This window comes from Fringilla coelebs, assembly GCF_963513975.1.
Source record: "Fringilla coelebs genome assembly, chromosome: 6".
Taxonomy (NCBI): Eukaryota; Metazoa; Chordata; class Aves; order Passeriformes; family Fringillidae; genus Fringilla; species Fringilla coelebs.
In genome coordinates, this window is record NC_140034.1 from 46802203 (window position 1) to 46819397 (window position 17195).

Here is a 17195-nt window from a genome sequence, read left to right on the forward strand (position 1 = left end):
GCTAAGCTGTGTGCTTAGATCTGTGCTCAGAAGATGGGATGGGACTTGGCTGCATCCATCTTGCTTATGTAGATGATGCTTCTTTCAAAGTAGGGATTAGCTCTTATCTTCCACCTGGCACATGGGGCCTTCATTCTGCTTCAGACTCTCCAGCTCCCATACAGCAGAGCTAGGACTAAAAATTACACAGCTAGGCAAGAGGGATGGATTTTTCCTACATTGTTGAAAAAATCCTATACCATGTTCATCACTGGGCTACAGGACTTCCCCAGACTTCACACCTTAGTTGATTTCAGGCCAAACGTAGAAATTGAAGTTCTACTTTGGCTGCTACAGGACCACTCCAAATCCTAAACAGGAACTTGTTTTAATCCTAAGCAGGACCTTGTTCTAATGGGTCCAGACAATCGGAGGACAGCTTGAGTTCCCTGCTAATGGACTACCCTTGCCAATACTCAGCTGGGGAGGTGTGGCCCCAGGAGAAGGCTGTAGGCTAGCAGGGACGGTGGGAGTGCTTGCTGCCCCGGTCGGGATGGGTCAGGCATTGTCACGTCACCTTGCAGAGGCTGAGTTGTGCTTTAATCCATTGAAAAAGACAAATCCAACAGGGTCCTAGTGTGTTTCCTTATCAGAGAGAAGGGGAGAAGCCCTTCTGAAACACACAGGACTCCACACAAGAGGGGGTGACCAGCAGTGCAGGGACAATAGCTCAGGGAGACACAGTCTCTGCACACCCACAAAGTCTGGCATCTCAAACTGCAAAAGGAATGACCACTCTCAGAGTTAATGGGGAAAATACTGTATTTTTTTTCCAATTTTCTGTGAAGAGACAATTAATTCTGACAGCAAAATAATTTTAAAAAACCAGTCACACGATTAGAGAGATGGGTTTAAAAATGTAAATAACAGAACAGGGGGAGAAGACCTATTTAGGGAAGACTGCAGTGAACTGGTCCTCCAGCCTATCCTACAGTGTGTCACTCAGGGCATCACTCTGGGCCATGCTTTCCCAGGCAGCTGCCTCCTGCCTGCTGACAGACCCCCGCCCCCCTGGAGTCACCGTGCTGGGACCACGCCAGCAGTGAGGCAGTGCACGCCCAGCACAAGGGCTCCATCTGGGGCTGTGCTGCACATCCCACTTCAATCTGATGCTGAAGATGTTCAAAAGCCACTGCCAGGTCCATGTCGAGCTTCCACCTCACATCAGGTCTGTTCAGCAGGTACCCAAGAGGCAAACTCTGTCTTCCCATGCTGAAGAAATCCTGCAGCTGGGAAAGGATGTAGCAGAACTTGGAGTAGCTTGGGGCACTCAACTGGTGTGAAACTGAAGATCTCTGGAGAGGTGCTGAATATTTGCTAATTTTGGAGCAGCTACTGAAGATTTTTTTTTTTTGGTAACATGCTATTGTTCTCTGACCAGTCTAAAACAGATGTCCTTTGGTGTTCAGATGCAGAGTTCCAGGTGAAGATTATGAGGAGGCAGAAGCAAGCTTTGGGGAGCAGCATTTGTCACATCTGGGGTTGTAGGGACAATGCATGTGTCCCATGTGTGCCTATGCCTGTCCCCACTGTCCATGCCAGACCTCTCCAAGGTGAAGCATGGTTATAATGCCAAACTTACTCCACTGGGCAAAACTGTCTATTCTCACTGCCCAAAGACCTTTCTCAAAAAATTTCTTGGCCCCACTGCTACTGCTGGCAGGTAATCAGTGAATTTTGGGTAGCCAGGATTTTGCCATCTGTTTAGCCTGGTTTGAGGTCATGGCCGCTACTGATCTTATCTTTTTGCCACTCCAAGCTTTGTTCCTTATCTGCTGCCACTCCCTTAACTTCAGGACGTGATCCAGCACACTGGGAAAACGAAGAGAGTCTGTTACTCCCAGCACAGGCGCTGGGATTCTTGGCAGGCTCTCTTCTGCTTTCCAGTACTGCTTAAAACTAATTTTATCATCCTCCCAGCTCCACCAGTGTTTGCCTACCAGTGCTAGCCCAGCAAGTGGCTCCACATGCGCAGATCCCGGCTCTCTGGGAGGATCTGTGTGCACAGCTAAATCAGCTAAATCCGAAGCAGGATTGTGCCTCACTCTCTGCAACACAGCTGGACATGAACAGACCTCACCAGTGTTAGTGAAGTGGAAAGCAGGTAAAGAGGGTGCTAAAGGCAGTTGGATTTTGGGACAGGGCAGCAGGGAAAGTGAATATAAGTCCAGCAGCTACCATGGTATCCTCCTGCCCAGGAGGTTTGCTGGCTCTGCCAACTGTCTCTTGAGTTTTGAGTTCAAAATGCTGTGAATCATGTTTCCAAAAGCTCTTATGTGGCTGACAAACACAGATTTTACCAGAAAGATTTCAGCTTGTAGATCACTTAGTTGCTTCAGGAAACATTATTCTCAACTCACTGGCTGTGGTTGAAGCTGGGAAGATTTGCTGTTTGGGGAACCTGGGAGAAGGTCACTAAACTCAAGAGAACTTGTGCCACATGACTTTGCTCAGCAGAAGGCTGGACCTTCATGGCCCTGAATTCAAGTAACCTCTATTATAACCTATCTTGACCCCCTTAATATTCATACTGACTGAAAAGCCCCACTGCCTAGAGCCCCCCTACAAACCCATGTCCCATTATGTCAGGGATGTGGACACCATGCTTCCCAGCTCTCTCACTAATGCCATCACTAAACAAAACATACCACCACAGCCCTTAGGCTCTGAAACTCATCCTCTGGGCACATTACCATGCTTTCCCATTGCTGCAGCCCAGGACATGCTCTCCTAGGACCAAGCCAGCACAAACTCCTTGAGAAATAACCTACTGGTTACTGCTTCAACCTGCCAAGGAGGGGTCATAAAGACAGATTCTCCCAGGCCATCCACTCCCCCACTTGATGAGTGAAAAAGCCGTAAGAACTAATGTGCAGGACAGCCTTCCCTTGTCCCTCTCCCCTAGCACAGAAGACCAAACCCAAGAGCTGTAGCACAGCCTCTCTGCACGAACAGACGTGCCAGGGGCTGGCTTCAGCCAGCTGCCCCCCCTCCCCCCAGGAAGGACACCAGTGCTGGGAGATGTGAGAAGGCCTTGTTCAGCTCTGAGAATCATTCTCAAAAAGAACTACTGGAAGACCTAGCAGTAAAGCAAGGGACTACTCCAGCTGGAGTTGTCAGCTAGAGACCTCCCGGCACCACTTACTCAGAGTGGAAAAAGTAGCTAGCAGGGCACTAATGACTATTTTCCATGTAATTTTAAATCTAGTTCCATTTCTTTTTCCTTTTTTTCTTTTTTTTTTTTCTCCTTTCCACTCACTGGATTTCTAATACTGGTAACCTTTCTCTACAGCTCCTGTGTGTGTGTGTTTAAGTGTGTGTGTGTGGCAGAGGCAGTGGGGGGCAGCTGTTTAGGCACTTGTGGCAAAGCCAACACGGTTGCTATCACGGTCAAAGGCAGAGTAGTAGGGTCCAATAAAGACATCTCCCAGGATCCAGAGTGGGCCTCCAGGGGGTGGGATGTCCAGGCCTGAAAAGCCACTCATGCAGATAGTCTCTCCTTGTGCACCAATCTAGAAAGAAGAGTGAGAGCTTCAATTTAAGCAGGCCATTCCATTTCCTCAACCTTGCAGGCTAGGCAAGAACACCTGCAAGGCTGCCTTTGCTTCAGCCTCTCCCAGACTGACATCCACAGATTGCCAAAGTGACTCCCAACCCACCGCTTCTCTGACTGCAAACCCAGCTGCCCCTCCCTTAAGCACTAAAGCACCAAGCAAAGCTGCACATGGCCATATACCTCCCAGCCCACACCGCTCTGAATTAGAGCCACTGGTGAAGGTCTGCACAAGATGGTCCTTGCAAGTTGATTCTGATGGCTTAAATGACAGCCAGCCTGGTGGCCTCTGCTATAATAAGGCTGGTCACATGGCACCAGAATGCAGCAGAAAAGAGCTAAATATTTGTTGAAAGTGATGCAACAGCTTGCCTCCCCTTCCTTAACCATCCTGTTATCCCTCACCAGCACTATGCAGGGGATCTTATTTCTGTGAGACTTTGATGAGATTACCTGGATCCATCTGCAGTGCCACCACCCTGACACCCCAACCTTTCAGATTTCTTCCTGAGCACTGGCTCCAGCACTGCTTTGGCTGCTCTCATGTTTTGTTGCAGTGGAAGTAAAAGCCAGGCCTTGGAGAAGGAGCATAAGGCTGGAAAAATCTGCCTGGACGTACCTTGAGGATGTACTGGTCTCCTGTGAGGTTGAAGGACTTCCCTCCTATTTTCATTGAGATGATAGGCAGTGTTGGCACTTTTTCACAGGGGACCATGTACTGAAATTGCAACAGTAAAGGCTTTAGATTGGATGTCCCACACTCTCCCACAGTCTTCCTTGAGCACAGTCACATCTTTCATGTGGTTTTCCCTAAAACCAGCTCAGCTCAGAATGCAGGAGCTTGAGCTGGGATGAGTAGGCTGCTCCCTGCCTAGGGCTCCAAGCTGAAGGGAAAGAGGGCTTTATGGATAGGCATGGAGGATGTTGGATTCAGCTTTTGGCTCTGCTGAGTCCCAGGGTGCCACAGCTGATGTGGCATGGCTGGGGGCTTTTACCAGAGGAGAGGGAGCTGTGGCTCAGTACACAGACAAAGCCAGTTTCATTAACAATGAAAAGTCTTGGAGATAATAGCAGGTTTAAGCCAACTGTTGCTGCAGCTTGGGGTCTCCGACCCTGCAGAAAAGCCCAACAAATGCTCATGGCTCTGATTTGGGAGGGCTTTCAGAGCCGGCAGTTTTTTTCTTAAAGAAAAGAAAGAAAAGATTATAAAGACAGGGGTCTTTATAATCCATATTCTTCCACAATTTGAGGGAGGGAAGACAGTCTTGTGAAATTAGCTTTGATGGTAGAAAACTTTCATGCAAAGGGTTGCCATTTGCATGAAATATACTTTTATTAAAATGTCTCTGGACTCATATTAATGTGAATTCTTCATCTCAGCTGCAACTCAGATCCCTTCTCTTCCACCTTCCAGAGATGGGTGGCAGAGGTGACTCAAAGCTTCCCAAAGTTCATTGGACCTGGGGTTTCTACCGTGAGCACGAGTAGGACAGTGAATGCTGCCCAGAGTGAAAAGATGAAGGGGTCCCTGCTGTGCCAGTGGCTTTTCCAGAAGCACAGGCTGGGAACAAAGATGAGAGGGAGCAGAAGACTAGGGTCTCAACAAGCATTTGGGTACAAAGAAGGGTGCAAGCATAGGTGCTGTGATGGTCATAGACCCCCCACATTTTCAGCCCAACCTCACCTCGCCTTTTATGAGTGGTTTTGCACCAATGGCCTGCTGTATCTTCTTCACTTCTTTGGTGGGGCCAGTGATGAGTGAAGTTCCTGTGTCCACAATGGCCTCACAGCCCCCCTCACACACGGTTGGCCCGTCGGCAACATCCACCCTGGGGAGAAATGCCCAGACATTAGACAACCCTTAAAGGCCTCCCAGAGAAGGCTGCAGGAAGCAGTTCGCAGGCAGGCAAGGGAGGGATGTAACAGACACCCAGGAAAGACAGATGTTCAGAAACACTGATGCAGCACCAACTCAATGCACAGACCTCCTGGCTCTCTGTTGTCTGCTCGTGACTGAGCAGGTGCTTTGAAGTGTAACTGCATTTCTGCAGAGAGCCTGGATGCTGCCTGCGTACCCTGCCTGCTGCCTGCACTCCAGAGCGAGTGCACTGCTGGATGCTGCCTGCGTACCCTGCCTGCTGCCTGCACTCCACAGCTAATGGACATGGGAAAGAGCTAAGGACAATGAATTATGGACTTTTACGGCCTGTGCTACTGCAGAAAAAAAAAGGGTTAAAAGAGTGGTGTGACAGCCATGGGCAAGGGAAGCCTGTGCAGAGAAAAGGCAAGCCAGGAGCTGCTTGGCCTCCTCGCCCGCATTGCATTTCACAGCAGTGCAGAAAGACAAAGCCTTCTAGCCAAGGGTCTGCCATACTTTGCCAACGCTGCAGCTCTGGGGGAAAATGAGAACTGAAACGCCGCGCTGGGGAGGGATGCAATTCCCAGGAAAAGGACACACTCTGATCACAGGGCACTTTTAAGTTCCCATCACGTGGGAGAGCTCAGAATAGACTGTGGGGCTGGCGGCCGTCAGCTCAGCCTGCTCTCCTCCCCTCTGCCTCCAACAATGCGCGCTGATTGCTGCGCCGTGCCCTTCAGTCAAGGGCTGGCTTCCTGAGGCCTCATCCTGCTCCTCCGGAGCTGTGTGCAGGACAGCCATGCAGCTCAGGCCTTGCTGAGAGCTGAGCACAACTGGGGTTTAATCTATGGGGCTCACCCTGCCTGCAAGGAGGACACACTGGCATTCTTCTCCGCTTTGCAGGGATGCAGCAGGCATCCTTTCAAAGGTCAAGGGTCAAGCCACAAACAAGAGGAAAGGATTTTGCAGAACATCTCCTTATGGCTTCTGCCTTTTGTCTCCTTCCAGTGACAAATGACCCAGCCCTAGGGTAGAATTTAATCTGCTTTGTTTGGTGTGGATGTGTTGCAGGGATGATTCCTTTTTGAGGAGGGTGTCACTGAAGCCTCAGGCATGTGCTGTCAGCACATGTGACCCCATGCATGTAGTCAGGTGGATGGGGAACTTACGAGTCCATGTGGATCTGCCAGTAGGCTTTGCGTGTCACATTAAACCAGCTGAACTCGCCCTTGTAATACTTGGGGTCGGTCCCTCCCAGGACCATCTCACCGCCAGGAACACCAGAGGGATCTCTGAAAAACAATAACCAAACCTGTGAACATCAAGGGCAGGGTGAGAACAACCTGCTTCAAGTGCCTCCCAAAACACGTGCTGGGGTGCTTGGAGGTGAAGCACAGCATTAACAGTACTGGAGACAGGTAACTTGTGCTATGTTCCATCAATATAAGGACAGCTACTGTGAAATAGGCTGGGATGGGGAAATGGGAATATTTTGTCCCAGCCAAAGCATCCTGCAGCTTTTCACCTGGTACTTTCTCACAGAAACCTGAAGAAACTCATGGTAGGGAAGGGGGATGGCAAAGGGGAACTAAGCACTGACAGAGGGACTTCTTAAATCAGCTTGTAAAAAGTGCCTGTGCAGGGCTGGACACAGCTGATGCAGGGTTAGGTTATCTGCACTCGACTCTGCCAACCAGCAGCCTTGAAGTGTATCCTCAAGGTTACCATCAGATAAGAGCTCACTGCTGAGCAGATGGGAAGAAATATGGTGATGGGGGAGGGCCGGTGCTTGAATGGCCAGCAGCAGCCCTCTCTGCCCTACCTGCTCTTGGCGTGCTACTTTTTGGGCTGAAGTAGTTCAGAGTCACTGCTGTGGCGCCAGAAAAGTGATGGGGTGTCCTGCGGGGAGCAGCAGTGGGTGGGAAGGTGCTGGCAGCTGCAGAGGAGGATTTCCCAGGGTGGTGAGAGAGCACTGCCCCCCTCATTAGTGATGACTGATGGGGGCACCTTTGCCAGGGAGGCGACATGGTGGTGACCACATGGCTTACAGATTTTGGCAGCAGATTGGGGCTGTTTACCTCTCTAAAGGGGACGGCACTAATATCAATCTCATGAACACAGCCCTGTTTATCTCTCTTTCCTCTGGAAACATCCTCTGTCTATTCATCAGTTAAGAAATCTGGTCATAGATCCACCCAGCTTTTTATCAGTAAAAGAACTGCATTTCTACTTCCCTTCTCCTTACTTCAGAGCAGTAAACATAAGAGATTTTGGCCTGACTGCTCCTGCAAGCAGAACTTGCTGTGACTTCCCCAACTGGGAAATGCTGTCCAGAGTGTAAAATAGCAGATGACAAGAGGTGCTACTGGAAAACAGAGAAAAGCCCACTGGGCTTGCCCTCGCAACCAGGGGTGTGCCACCAAACCCAACATACCTGTTTAGGTAGAAAGAGAACATATTTTTCTCAACCAGCCTCTGTTTCATTATGTTATCGAAGAAAGGCTCGGCGCCCTCCACAGAGATCTTTGGGTATCCCAGGCCCAGGATGCCATCAAACTTGGCAGCGATGAATGTCATGCCTGGCTGCTTCGTGGCCTCCCCAAAGGTCTGATCCTGGATTTTCAAGTCACCAAGCTGCAGGGAGATGGGGAGGGAAGGGAAAAGCAGATTGTAAAGAAGACTGACTCAGGGGACCTGGGTGGTAACAGAACCTCACTGAACACAGGCTGTAGCACATCCCTCAGTGTGCTGCCACACTCCTGCCTGCTTCCACCACTGCATTTGTAGGCAGCTGCAGAAACCAGACACCCTGGTGCCACTCTTGTCAGGGGAAGAGACTGGCAGCTCTGGCTCAGTGGAACCTCCCAAGTCCCTGCAAAGCCCAGCATACTTTTAAGGGCAGGAGAATCCCTTTAGCTTTTTGTAGTGTCCCAGCACTAGCCTTGCTGTTCTGCAGCCCCTCCTCTTTGCACAGAGGACCCATATCCATTTGTCCGTCCTCCATTTCCTCCTCTATCACCTACTTCATCATTTCCTCCCAGTCTGAAAAGCTCTTGTGCTGTTCCTTTTTTCCTCTTCTCCACTCTGGACATCTTCTAAGTCATCTGTGTATCCTACCTCCTTGGGTTCTGTACCCATCCTCATGGGAGCACAAATCCCTCCCACCTCTGCCCACAACCTCTGTGATCTCCCCTACATAAGAAACATCCCTGGGATATTGCTGAATCTCTTGGAAGAGCCACCAGTCTGCAGAGACTTCCCATGACAGCGGAGAAGACCCAGCCAAGAAAGTGAGGTTGAGCATGAAGCACGAAAATAGCAAGCAGAGTACTGAGAATTCAAAGGTCACCTCCCTTGCCAGCCATGAGAAGGACTGGCATTCCCCACTGGAAAGCTGAAACGCCTTCCAAGGGCAGATCCCCAGGAAGAAGATGATCAGAGAAAGGAGGATAGCTCTGCTGATGGGGAGCAGGATGCATCTGCTGGCTTCTGGCTCTAGCAGTTCAGGAGGCTTGTGAGCTTCTGGCTGACCACAGGCAATTTTAGCATCCACACTAGGACAATTTCAGCCTCTCAGCCTGCAGCTAGCAGCCCTGTAGTGAGCCAGGCTGGACTGACAAGCTGGCCTCTCCTACCTGATGGCAGATAACGATCCCTGTAAATTACTAATATCCCCCCAGGGTTAGACAGCGCAAGGCTGGGACAGCAGTGCTGCCTTTAATGGTATTGGAGGACTGCAGTAGGAAAGGGCAATCGAGCCTTGCAAGAGCTAAAAGCCACAGGGCAGGATGTGGGGGAAAGCGCGCACAGCTACGCATCCGCTCGCCAGCGCCTGCCCCACTTCTACACTCCAGGTTTACAAAAGCCACCCTTGGCACCACTGATCCTCAGCGGCTCAGAAAGTTCAATGAAGCTTCTACTGAAAAAAAAAGTAAAATGCAATGGACTGATAACACTGAGTGTCAGGTTTGTCTGAATATTGCTCTGCTTGCACATCCCAAGGGGGAGGCAGATTTCCGCCCAGTCATGGATTCTCAACAGACCCTGCCTGCACTTGGTCCACATCAGGGCTGAAACCCAAGATCATCTTTAGCAGAGTGCTCCTGCCAGGTCACAGATCCTTTGTCTCTGTCTCTTGGCTGGCTCTTGCCCAAAAATCATGACCAGTGGATGGCCGTGTGGTGGCCACCCTCCAGCACTTTGCAGATGGGCGTCAGCACTACACAGCTCATCTGGCCTGGTTGTTAGTGGCCTCAACCAGCAGTTAAGCACTGGATGGCAAAGGCAGACCAAGAGGTGAAGGCCTCTAAGGCACAGCTTGGCACCAGGGCTTGGGACGTAGAGGCACAAGGGAGAGGCAATGAAAGTAATCTCCCGTGCAGTGTATCTGCACTGCAGTCATGGGAGAGACACTGTGCCCCATGGCCAGCTAAGTTTCCTCTGCTGTCCTTGAAGGACATCCCAAGGTTGGGCTGTGATAAAGAGATGAGATGTCTGAGCAGCAGAGGGCTGGCTGAACCTGCTGCTCTTTGGAGAGCAAGCAGCCCTGTGGAGTGCGGAGCTACAGGGCATTGCTCTTCCACAGAACGAGAGAGGATGTTTGACATGAGCCCTTCACCTTCTCAAAAAACCATTAGGGCTGAGGGACTCTGGACTACCTGCCAACAAGCATCTTTTGGCCAGATGTCAGTGCCACCAGAGGTTGCTGTGGCTGCTTCCACCCACCAGAATGGCTGGAACCAAGAGGGTCACCCTGAAGGTTATTTCAATGTCTTTGTTTCAAGACGATTCCTGACTGGGAGCTTGCCTACAACATGTTGTGCATCAGAGGATGCATCCTTGTGTCCAAGCTGAAAGTCCCTGACCCTCAGTCACCCCTGCTCCTGCCTACTACAAGTGGGACATTGCTCAGCTCCATGGAAGAGGTTCCCCTTCTTGTAGACAGAAACCAAATGGTACAAGCTGTGCCAAGAGCCATCCCCACTTCCCAAACAAAGTGAGGCACATAATCCTTCCTCTGAGTTGCTGGAAATGGAGAATTAATCAGCAAACAGGCATTAGGGTGACAATTACAAACCAAAAAAGAGAAAAAATGGCAATTTTCCTTCTGACTCATTTCAGCCCTTGCATTAAGCCCACACTTTCTAAGGACAATGAAATTTGATGTTTGCCTTACTGCATCTCTGGATGCAGCATAGAGGCAACAGCTGATGTTTCCAGGCTAGCCTGAAATCTTCATACTGTAAGGATGGGCTAAAGAGTGCATCCTGCAAGAGTCACGCACTTTAAGCTTCTCCTGGATACTTTTTGATTCTGATGAAATTGGTAAGCCAATACTTTTCAGCTGAACCTAAACAGAAACCTCCAAATCTCCAGATTTATGTGCTTATTCAAAACTTTTGCTTTGTTTCTCCCCCCCTGCAAAGCAAACATATGCTCTTATCCCTGCCAGGAGAGCAAGTAATCTGAGAGCACATGCACCCCTGACGTTTGGCAGCTGGTAAACTCTCCTGAGCATCTGTACCTGGGAGGAAGTCATGAAAGGCACTTGTCCTTCACAGGACAGAAAGCTCAGGCTTTGCTTGCTGAAAAGCAAACTGTGAAGCAACCACCACACAGCTAACTCAAGCTGCACACTGAACACCCCCAGGGTGTTACCCAGCCTTTATAAGCATAAGCACCAGTTCGTGACGTGAGACCAGGATGGGACAGTAAAGAGACCTTCTTTGGTCTGTGTTTGGGCAGCTGCCCATGTGGGCATCCACTAATGTGTGGATATTGGCCAAGAACAAGCTGGGCACCACCAGCAGTCTGTGCAGTGGTGTTGGCATATCTTGGACTGGTAAGTTTTTGGGGTCACCAGGAAAAGGGTTGGAGGGATGGCCAGAGACCAGGTTTGCAGGGGCACCATGTGAGCAGTCCCCACTCCCAGCCTGCTGACCTGCAGATTAACACCTTCTCCCTTCTCAGTCTGCCATGATTATTGCTACCTTAACAGTCATCATTATATATGACTGTTATATATATATATATATATATATATATATATATATAATGACATATACCATGTCATTTCAAAGGACTTGGAAACACAGCACTGAAGGATGTTCTATACAAGTAGGACACTCAAGAAAGGATATCCATTGAAATCTAACAGCTCCAAGCACTCTACTGAAAGCAGTCTGGGGCAGTCGTGACTCACCGTGACCACATCTTTGCTGAGGTAGCCGGAAAGGCTCCCTGTCCCATAGTGGATGGCAAACTTGGTGCCGTTCTTCACATAGGTGCTGGATTTAGAGGAGTCATACTTGTGGTGCACCACTGCAGTTGGGAAAGGGGACATAAGGGGACACACAGCATTAGTGCTCCTTTATACCTACGGTTCCCCAAAACCTAACCCCACACCATCCAGTTTATCCAGACAAATGGACATCCAATGATGTGAAGGTGGGCCTGAACCCAGGGTTTGCCAAGCCCAGATTGCTTAATAAAGCATTTCCAGTGTCTGGAGAATTAGGTGGGCAGATCCAATTCAGGCTGTTAAATCCGATTTGGCCACTGGGTATTAAAAGCCTAGAGGTTATGTGGTTGGTGTGGTGTGTTAGTCAGCAGAGCAAAATGTATCCCTCTGCATGCCATGGAGAACCAGGGCAGCTTTAAATAGCCTGCTCTGGGCAGGAACGTTTTCACCTCATGGACTTATCTGTTTCTTTTACAATGAATAGCTGGAAATTTTTCAAAAATTGTTTTTAGTACAGAAAGAACTCAAAATATTCCTTTATTTGCAGAGGAGAAGGGCTTTCCCCTAGCCTAAGCTGCTTTTCCCCTTAACTGGGTTGGGAGCTGTAGGATACCCCTGTTTTTATGGGCAGGCAGATGCCTCCTCCCCAGACTCCTCCCGAGTCATGAGCTGGCCAGCACAGTCCCACGGCTGGTTGCTGAGTGGTGCCGACAGCAGCTGAGGATGAACCAGCTGAGCCCTGCACAAAGTGACAGAGCTACACGAGGAGTTTCCCAGCTAGGCTGTCTGGGTCTCGGTTTGGATTCCTGTCTGGCAGGAGGTTAAGCTCCTCATATATTCATAAAATGAGCCCTTTGGTCCCAGCACCTCCCGAGGCACTGCCTTGAGAAACCAACTCCCTGCGACAAATCAGGAACCCGCTAGGCACACGAGGTCTGAACCTCACACCCTGTCAGTGTCCTAAATCTCATTTCACATATGCAAAGAGAAGGTGTCTGTACAAGAAGTCCAAATTTCCACTCTACTCCCAATGAGCACTGTCCCAAATGTCTTTCACGGTTGCATTTGTTGACTCCACAGGTTTCTCCACTTTGCTAAAGCAGCACAACCAGTGGCTTCTGAATGGCATTTTGCCGTAGCAGAGTTTGACATCTTCAGCTGTGGAAGTTTATTGCATAGGAATGCCACAGAATAAAAAAAACCCCAACTTGTAGTCCCTAAGACATTCTCATTTCATTGTGCCTACCTGGCTCTTGTTAATTATAACTCCATAAACATGCACACACATGCTTTGTGCAGCAATAAACCAGAAACTAGGGCAGACTGTATCAGATCTGGCAAGAGGCTGACTTAAAAAAAGTCAGCCTTGCACAATGGCATAACAGCAGCATTGGTCTATAATTTGGGGAGAAACATCACAGCTGATGATGCTGCTCCCCTGCTGTAGGGCTGAAGCTGTTGGAGAAGACTTGGCCCTGTATAGGGGTTACTTGGAAAAGAAAAAACCCAGGAAAGGACTAATGAAGGATGAATGCAGGAAGCTGGGACTGTATTTCCAGCTCTCACCCTAAAAAGCCCATCAGCCTCTGTTAAGTCCTTTCACGCTGCTGCCTCAGTTTCTCCTCTTGCAATGCAAGGCGCTGCATTTTGCAGGGAAGGAGAAGCTCTTTAGCAGCTTCTGACACTCGTGACACTTACTGCAGGCGATGTCCAGCATGGAACAGTGCACGGATGGCACCCAGAGGTTGGAGGAGCCAGTGTCAAAGATCACGGTGAAATTCTGGGGGGGTGTTCCAATACCGATCACACCGTAATACTGGGCCTGCAAAGCAGAAAAGAACCATGAGCAGAGGCAGCTGGCTAAAAGCAGGGATTAAAGATAAAAAAAATCTCTTAGGGTTGAATAGAGGATCAGCTTCTTATCTAGACATTGCCCTCCTCTTGGTTTTGGCACTGACGGGTTCCCAGCCTCCGTCCTCTGGAAGGGAGGCTCCCCTTCAGGGTTCATTACAGCGGGTGTGAAAAGGATAAATTAAGGACAAGTGGGATGGGTGTGTGTGGGGGAGGACATTTGGGGCACGGAGACAGAGAAGAAGAGAAGGGGGAAGGTCTGCAGGTTAGCATACAGTTCACTACAAGGATGAGAAAAAATGATGGAAGAAAGCCAAGTAAAACACCTGCGTTATTGAAAAGCTGAAACTGGCTGGGAAGCTGCTTTGCTTGTGGGTTTGCAGAGAAACTGTGGGTTGCAGCAAGCAGCAGCACTGCCCACTGCAGGTGGAGGTACAGCTCTTGGGGGTCTTGGTGCTTGCTGGTGAGCTCTGGGAATGGGGGGGAATAAACAAATTCTCAGTCTCAAGAGGTGGAAGACTGGAGGAGTGGTGGGAGCAAAGAGCATGAGCAGCACCACCAGAGATGGATTTAGGCCTTCAGGGTGAAAGACTGGGAGAAGTCCCTGCAGCACAGGTATCTGATGGATACACCTCTGCTCTAAGACTACATTTCTGCTGGGATTGGAAGAAACCTAAATGGCTGAGTTGTTGGCAAAGTATCTCTCTCTCCACAGAGGAGAGGACAAATGGAGAATGCTAGGCAGGTGCTACATGGACTCATTTTTCCCCAGTCCTCCCAAACAGACAGGGAGCTGTGTCCTGCCTTGTGAGCAGCTGGTTCAGGTTCTGGAGAGAAGGCTGCTAGCAAGGGAAGTCAGCCAGTAGCCTTTCCAAACCCCACGTGTACTTACTTAAGAGGGGGGAAAGGAAGAAAACAGGATTATCAAAGCTGTTCACCTCCTGTGCGCTTAGTTTGCAAGGCTTGCTCACTAAGTAATTAACAATCCATTGCAACATTGCAATTAGCCATAATGGGGAGGCAGCACTTGCTTCCAGTGGTTCTGTAATTACTGCTGGGGCTTGAAAATTAACCCTCGGTACAGGGGCTCTGTTTCTCACCTACATAGACCCATGAAGAGTCCTAGGGCAGGAACCACACGAGGGGCTGTTGTCCCAAGAATTCATTTGGCAGCAAAAGTATTCTCAGCCAGGCTGGGAGGGACCCAGCGGTCCCTTATCTGCCACCACAGGTTGGATTGGTGTCTCTGTGACAAGGGACTGCCCTGAGTGGCGGTCTGAGCTGTGGCTGCAAGAGACAGCACCGTGACACAACCACTCACCCTGGCTTTCAACACTGCCAACTGAACAGCGGTGGCCCTTCCCAGGACAGGACGGAGCTGGCTGGGTGACAAGAGCCGCTGGGGAAGGGCAGCAGGGGGAACATACGCTGAATTAATGCCTAAATACCTGAGCCCAGTTTTTTTTTTTTTTTAATTCTGCCAGCTAATGCTCATATCCTACACTGCCCGGTAAGAAACCTTGAAATAGTAAACCCCACACGTGTCTGGCAGCAGGGCAAGGGCAAACTTCATGCCCTTTATCTGGCTTCTCTTTCCGCCACCACCCAGGTTGCTTTGCTCCCTAAGTTGCTGACAAGAAAGTGGAGAAAAAGGGTGGCTTTTCCCAGGACAATGCAAAAGATGATGGATAGTGAGAGGAAGGGCCCTGCATCCCCAGGACCATAGTAAGTTAACATCCTTAAGGAGTGGAGCATGATTTTTCTGCCCCTGTCTTGCCAGAAGTAGAGTCCAAATGGCCAGAAATGTCAGGAAGGACTGTAAGTGAGCAGGCCCCTATTTATGATTGTTAATTAGTGACAAAGGGGAAAGGAAATAGGTCACAAACTGAAAAGCTCCTGCTTGGGTGGCAGTGGGTCGTTTGTTGTTATAATTACTAGTATTAGTATTTTTAGCTTAGTAATAATGGGAAGCACCTTTTGGTACTCACTCACTAAGCCAAGGGGGTGCATGAATCTGTCTTACAGGATCAACATCTCTCTCCCCCCTTTGCCTTCCTGGCTGGTGGGAGGCTGGCACGTCTTACCCCCCCGGGATGGGTACCCCTACAAGTGACATTGTGCTGGGGTCCGCTGCAGCGCAGAGGATGGTCTGCAGGGGGGTTGTTACTCACATCCATGTAGTTCTTCAAAATCTCCGGAGTGGGCTTACCCTCCTCGGCAAAGCCCAGCTTGTACTTGATGGCCCCGGTGATGGCATTCATATCTGGGATCTCACTGCCCGCCTCTCTCAGGATCCGCCGCATGGAAGGGAATTTGGTCAGGGGGATCCTGTGTGGGGACGGCAAACACCCACCTGTTAAACGGGGTGTGTAGGGCAGGGATAGCTAGGGAAGGGGGGCAGCAGGGCTCCACTCAAAACAGGGGACGCGCCAGTACGAGGTGGGTGAGGTTTGGGCTCCTGCCAGCACTCTCGGCTAGATCCCCCTCGCCGCGCTGCGTTCAGTATTTTTCCCAAAGCCAGGGGATGGTGGGAAAGGCCGGCGGGCTGCCAGAGGGTCACCAGGAGCAGGGGAAGCTGGGGCGAAGCCCCTCCATGCGCAGGACGGGGGGGATGTTCCGAACCTTCCCCTCCTTGCTCTGATGGAGGGGGAGCCACCCGCTATGGAGGGCTGTGAGAGAAGCTCGGAAGCCACCGCTGCAGCAGCACCGGGGATGCTCTTCCCATGTCTCCCCCAACCCGGGGGGCTCAGCAGCCCCTGAGGAACCCCCTCCTCTCACCTGATGAGGGCGGCGCAGGACCCGGCCAGGGCGAGCAGTAGGAGGAGGCCGCGGGGGCCCATGGCGGCGATGGCGCTGCTGGCGGCGGTGCCGAGGGGTCAGAGGCTGGAGGTCCCGACGCTGAGAGGCCGCGACGCCGCTCCCGCTTTCCGTCCCTGTTTTTGTAGGCAGAGCGGCCCCTCTCCACGGATTTCTGGAGTCAGCTGACGGTCTAAAATTGCAACCAGCGGCGTCACGTGAGGGCGGGCCGGGGCGGGGAGCGGGGAGCGGGGCGCGGGCCGGGGGCGCCGCCTCACGGCTCCCCCCGGGCTGACCCCCGGCGCCTCGGGCCGTGACTCAGCCCCCGGGAAAGGGGAATAAACACCATGAAATCAGTCACGAGATGCCTGGCCGGCCGCGCGTGCCCCGTTCTGGACTGCCTTTAGCTTCCTTCTGCTGGCTGTTTTATTTTGTTCTTTCCCGGTTATCTGGCGTTTTTTTCTCCCAGGGAGTGGAGAGTGGGGGGCGCAGGACACACGCACAGCCCCAGGCAGCAGACCGCCAGTTCCTCACGGGGCTCGGCTGCTCACGGACCTCGGCCACCCTGTCACCCGATGTCACCACGGGCTTTCACTGTGCACCCCAGCCCAGGGGGGCCGTGGCAGCCCCCCAGCCCCGTGTTTCTCCCTGGCCCCAGGACACCTCCAGTTTGGGGCACTCATCCCTCCAATCCCTCCGAGCTGGGTGTTTCTTGAGAAGATGGGCATATCCTAGGCCACAGCTTTTTTGGGAAGTGGGGGGCCGGGAGGGGATGTCAAGCCATATCTGCCACCCCTCAAAATGCACTGTGGTGGTACTGTGCCACTTGCAGCCACTGGGAGCGATGCTGGTGCAGG

At 51.0% G+C, this 17195-nt stretch overlaps 1 protein-coding gene across 1 annotated transcript; it reads right to left on the reverse strand.

The window, feature by feature from the left end:
* Positions 1-771: 771 nt before the first annotated feature.
* Positions 772-16633, reverse strand: CTSD (cathepsin D). Its single transcript, XM_084207037.1, has 9 exons — positions 16321-16633; positions 15714-15870; positions 13390-13513; positions 11653-11771; positions 7885-8084; positions 6620-6742; positions 5277-5421; positions 4212-4310; positions 772-3551 (listed from the first exon to the last, which is right to left on the reverse strand). Exons 1-9 carry the CDS (start codon positions 16380-16382, stop codon positions 3390-3392), a joined length of 1191 nt encoding a protein of 396 aa, XP_084063163.1. The 5' UTR covers positions 16383-16633; the 3' UTR covers positions 772-3389.
* Positions 16634-17195: the final 562 nt, after the last annotated feature.

Coding starts and splice junctions, on each gene's coding strand:
- CTSD (XM_084207037.1), bottom strand. CDS start 16,382: ATGGGCCCCCGCGGCCTCCTCCTACTGCTCGCCCTGGCCGGGTCCTGC. Junction 6,743..7,884: donor TTCTCTTTCTACCTAAACAG/GTATGTTGGGTT, acceptor ATTGTTTTTCAG/AGATCCCTCTGGTGTTCCTG. Junction 3,552..4,211: donor GAGACCAGTACATCCTCAAG/GTACGTCCAGGC, acceptor TCTTCTTTCTAG/ATTGGTGCACAAGGAGAGAC.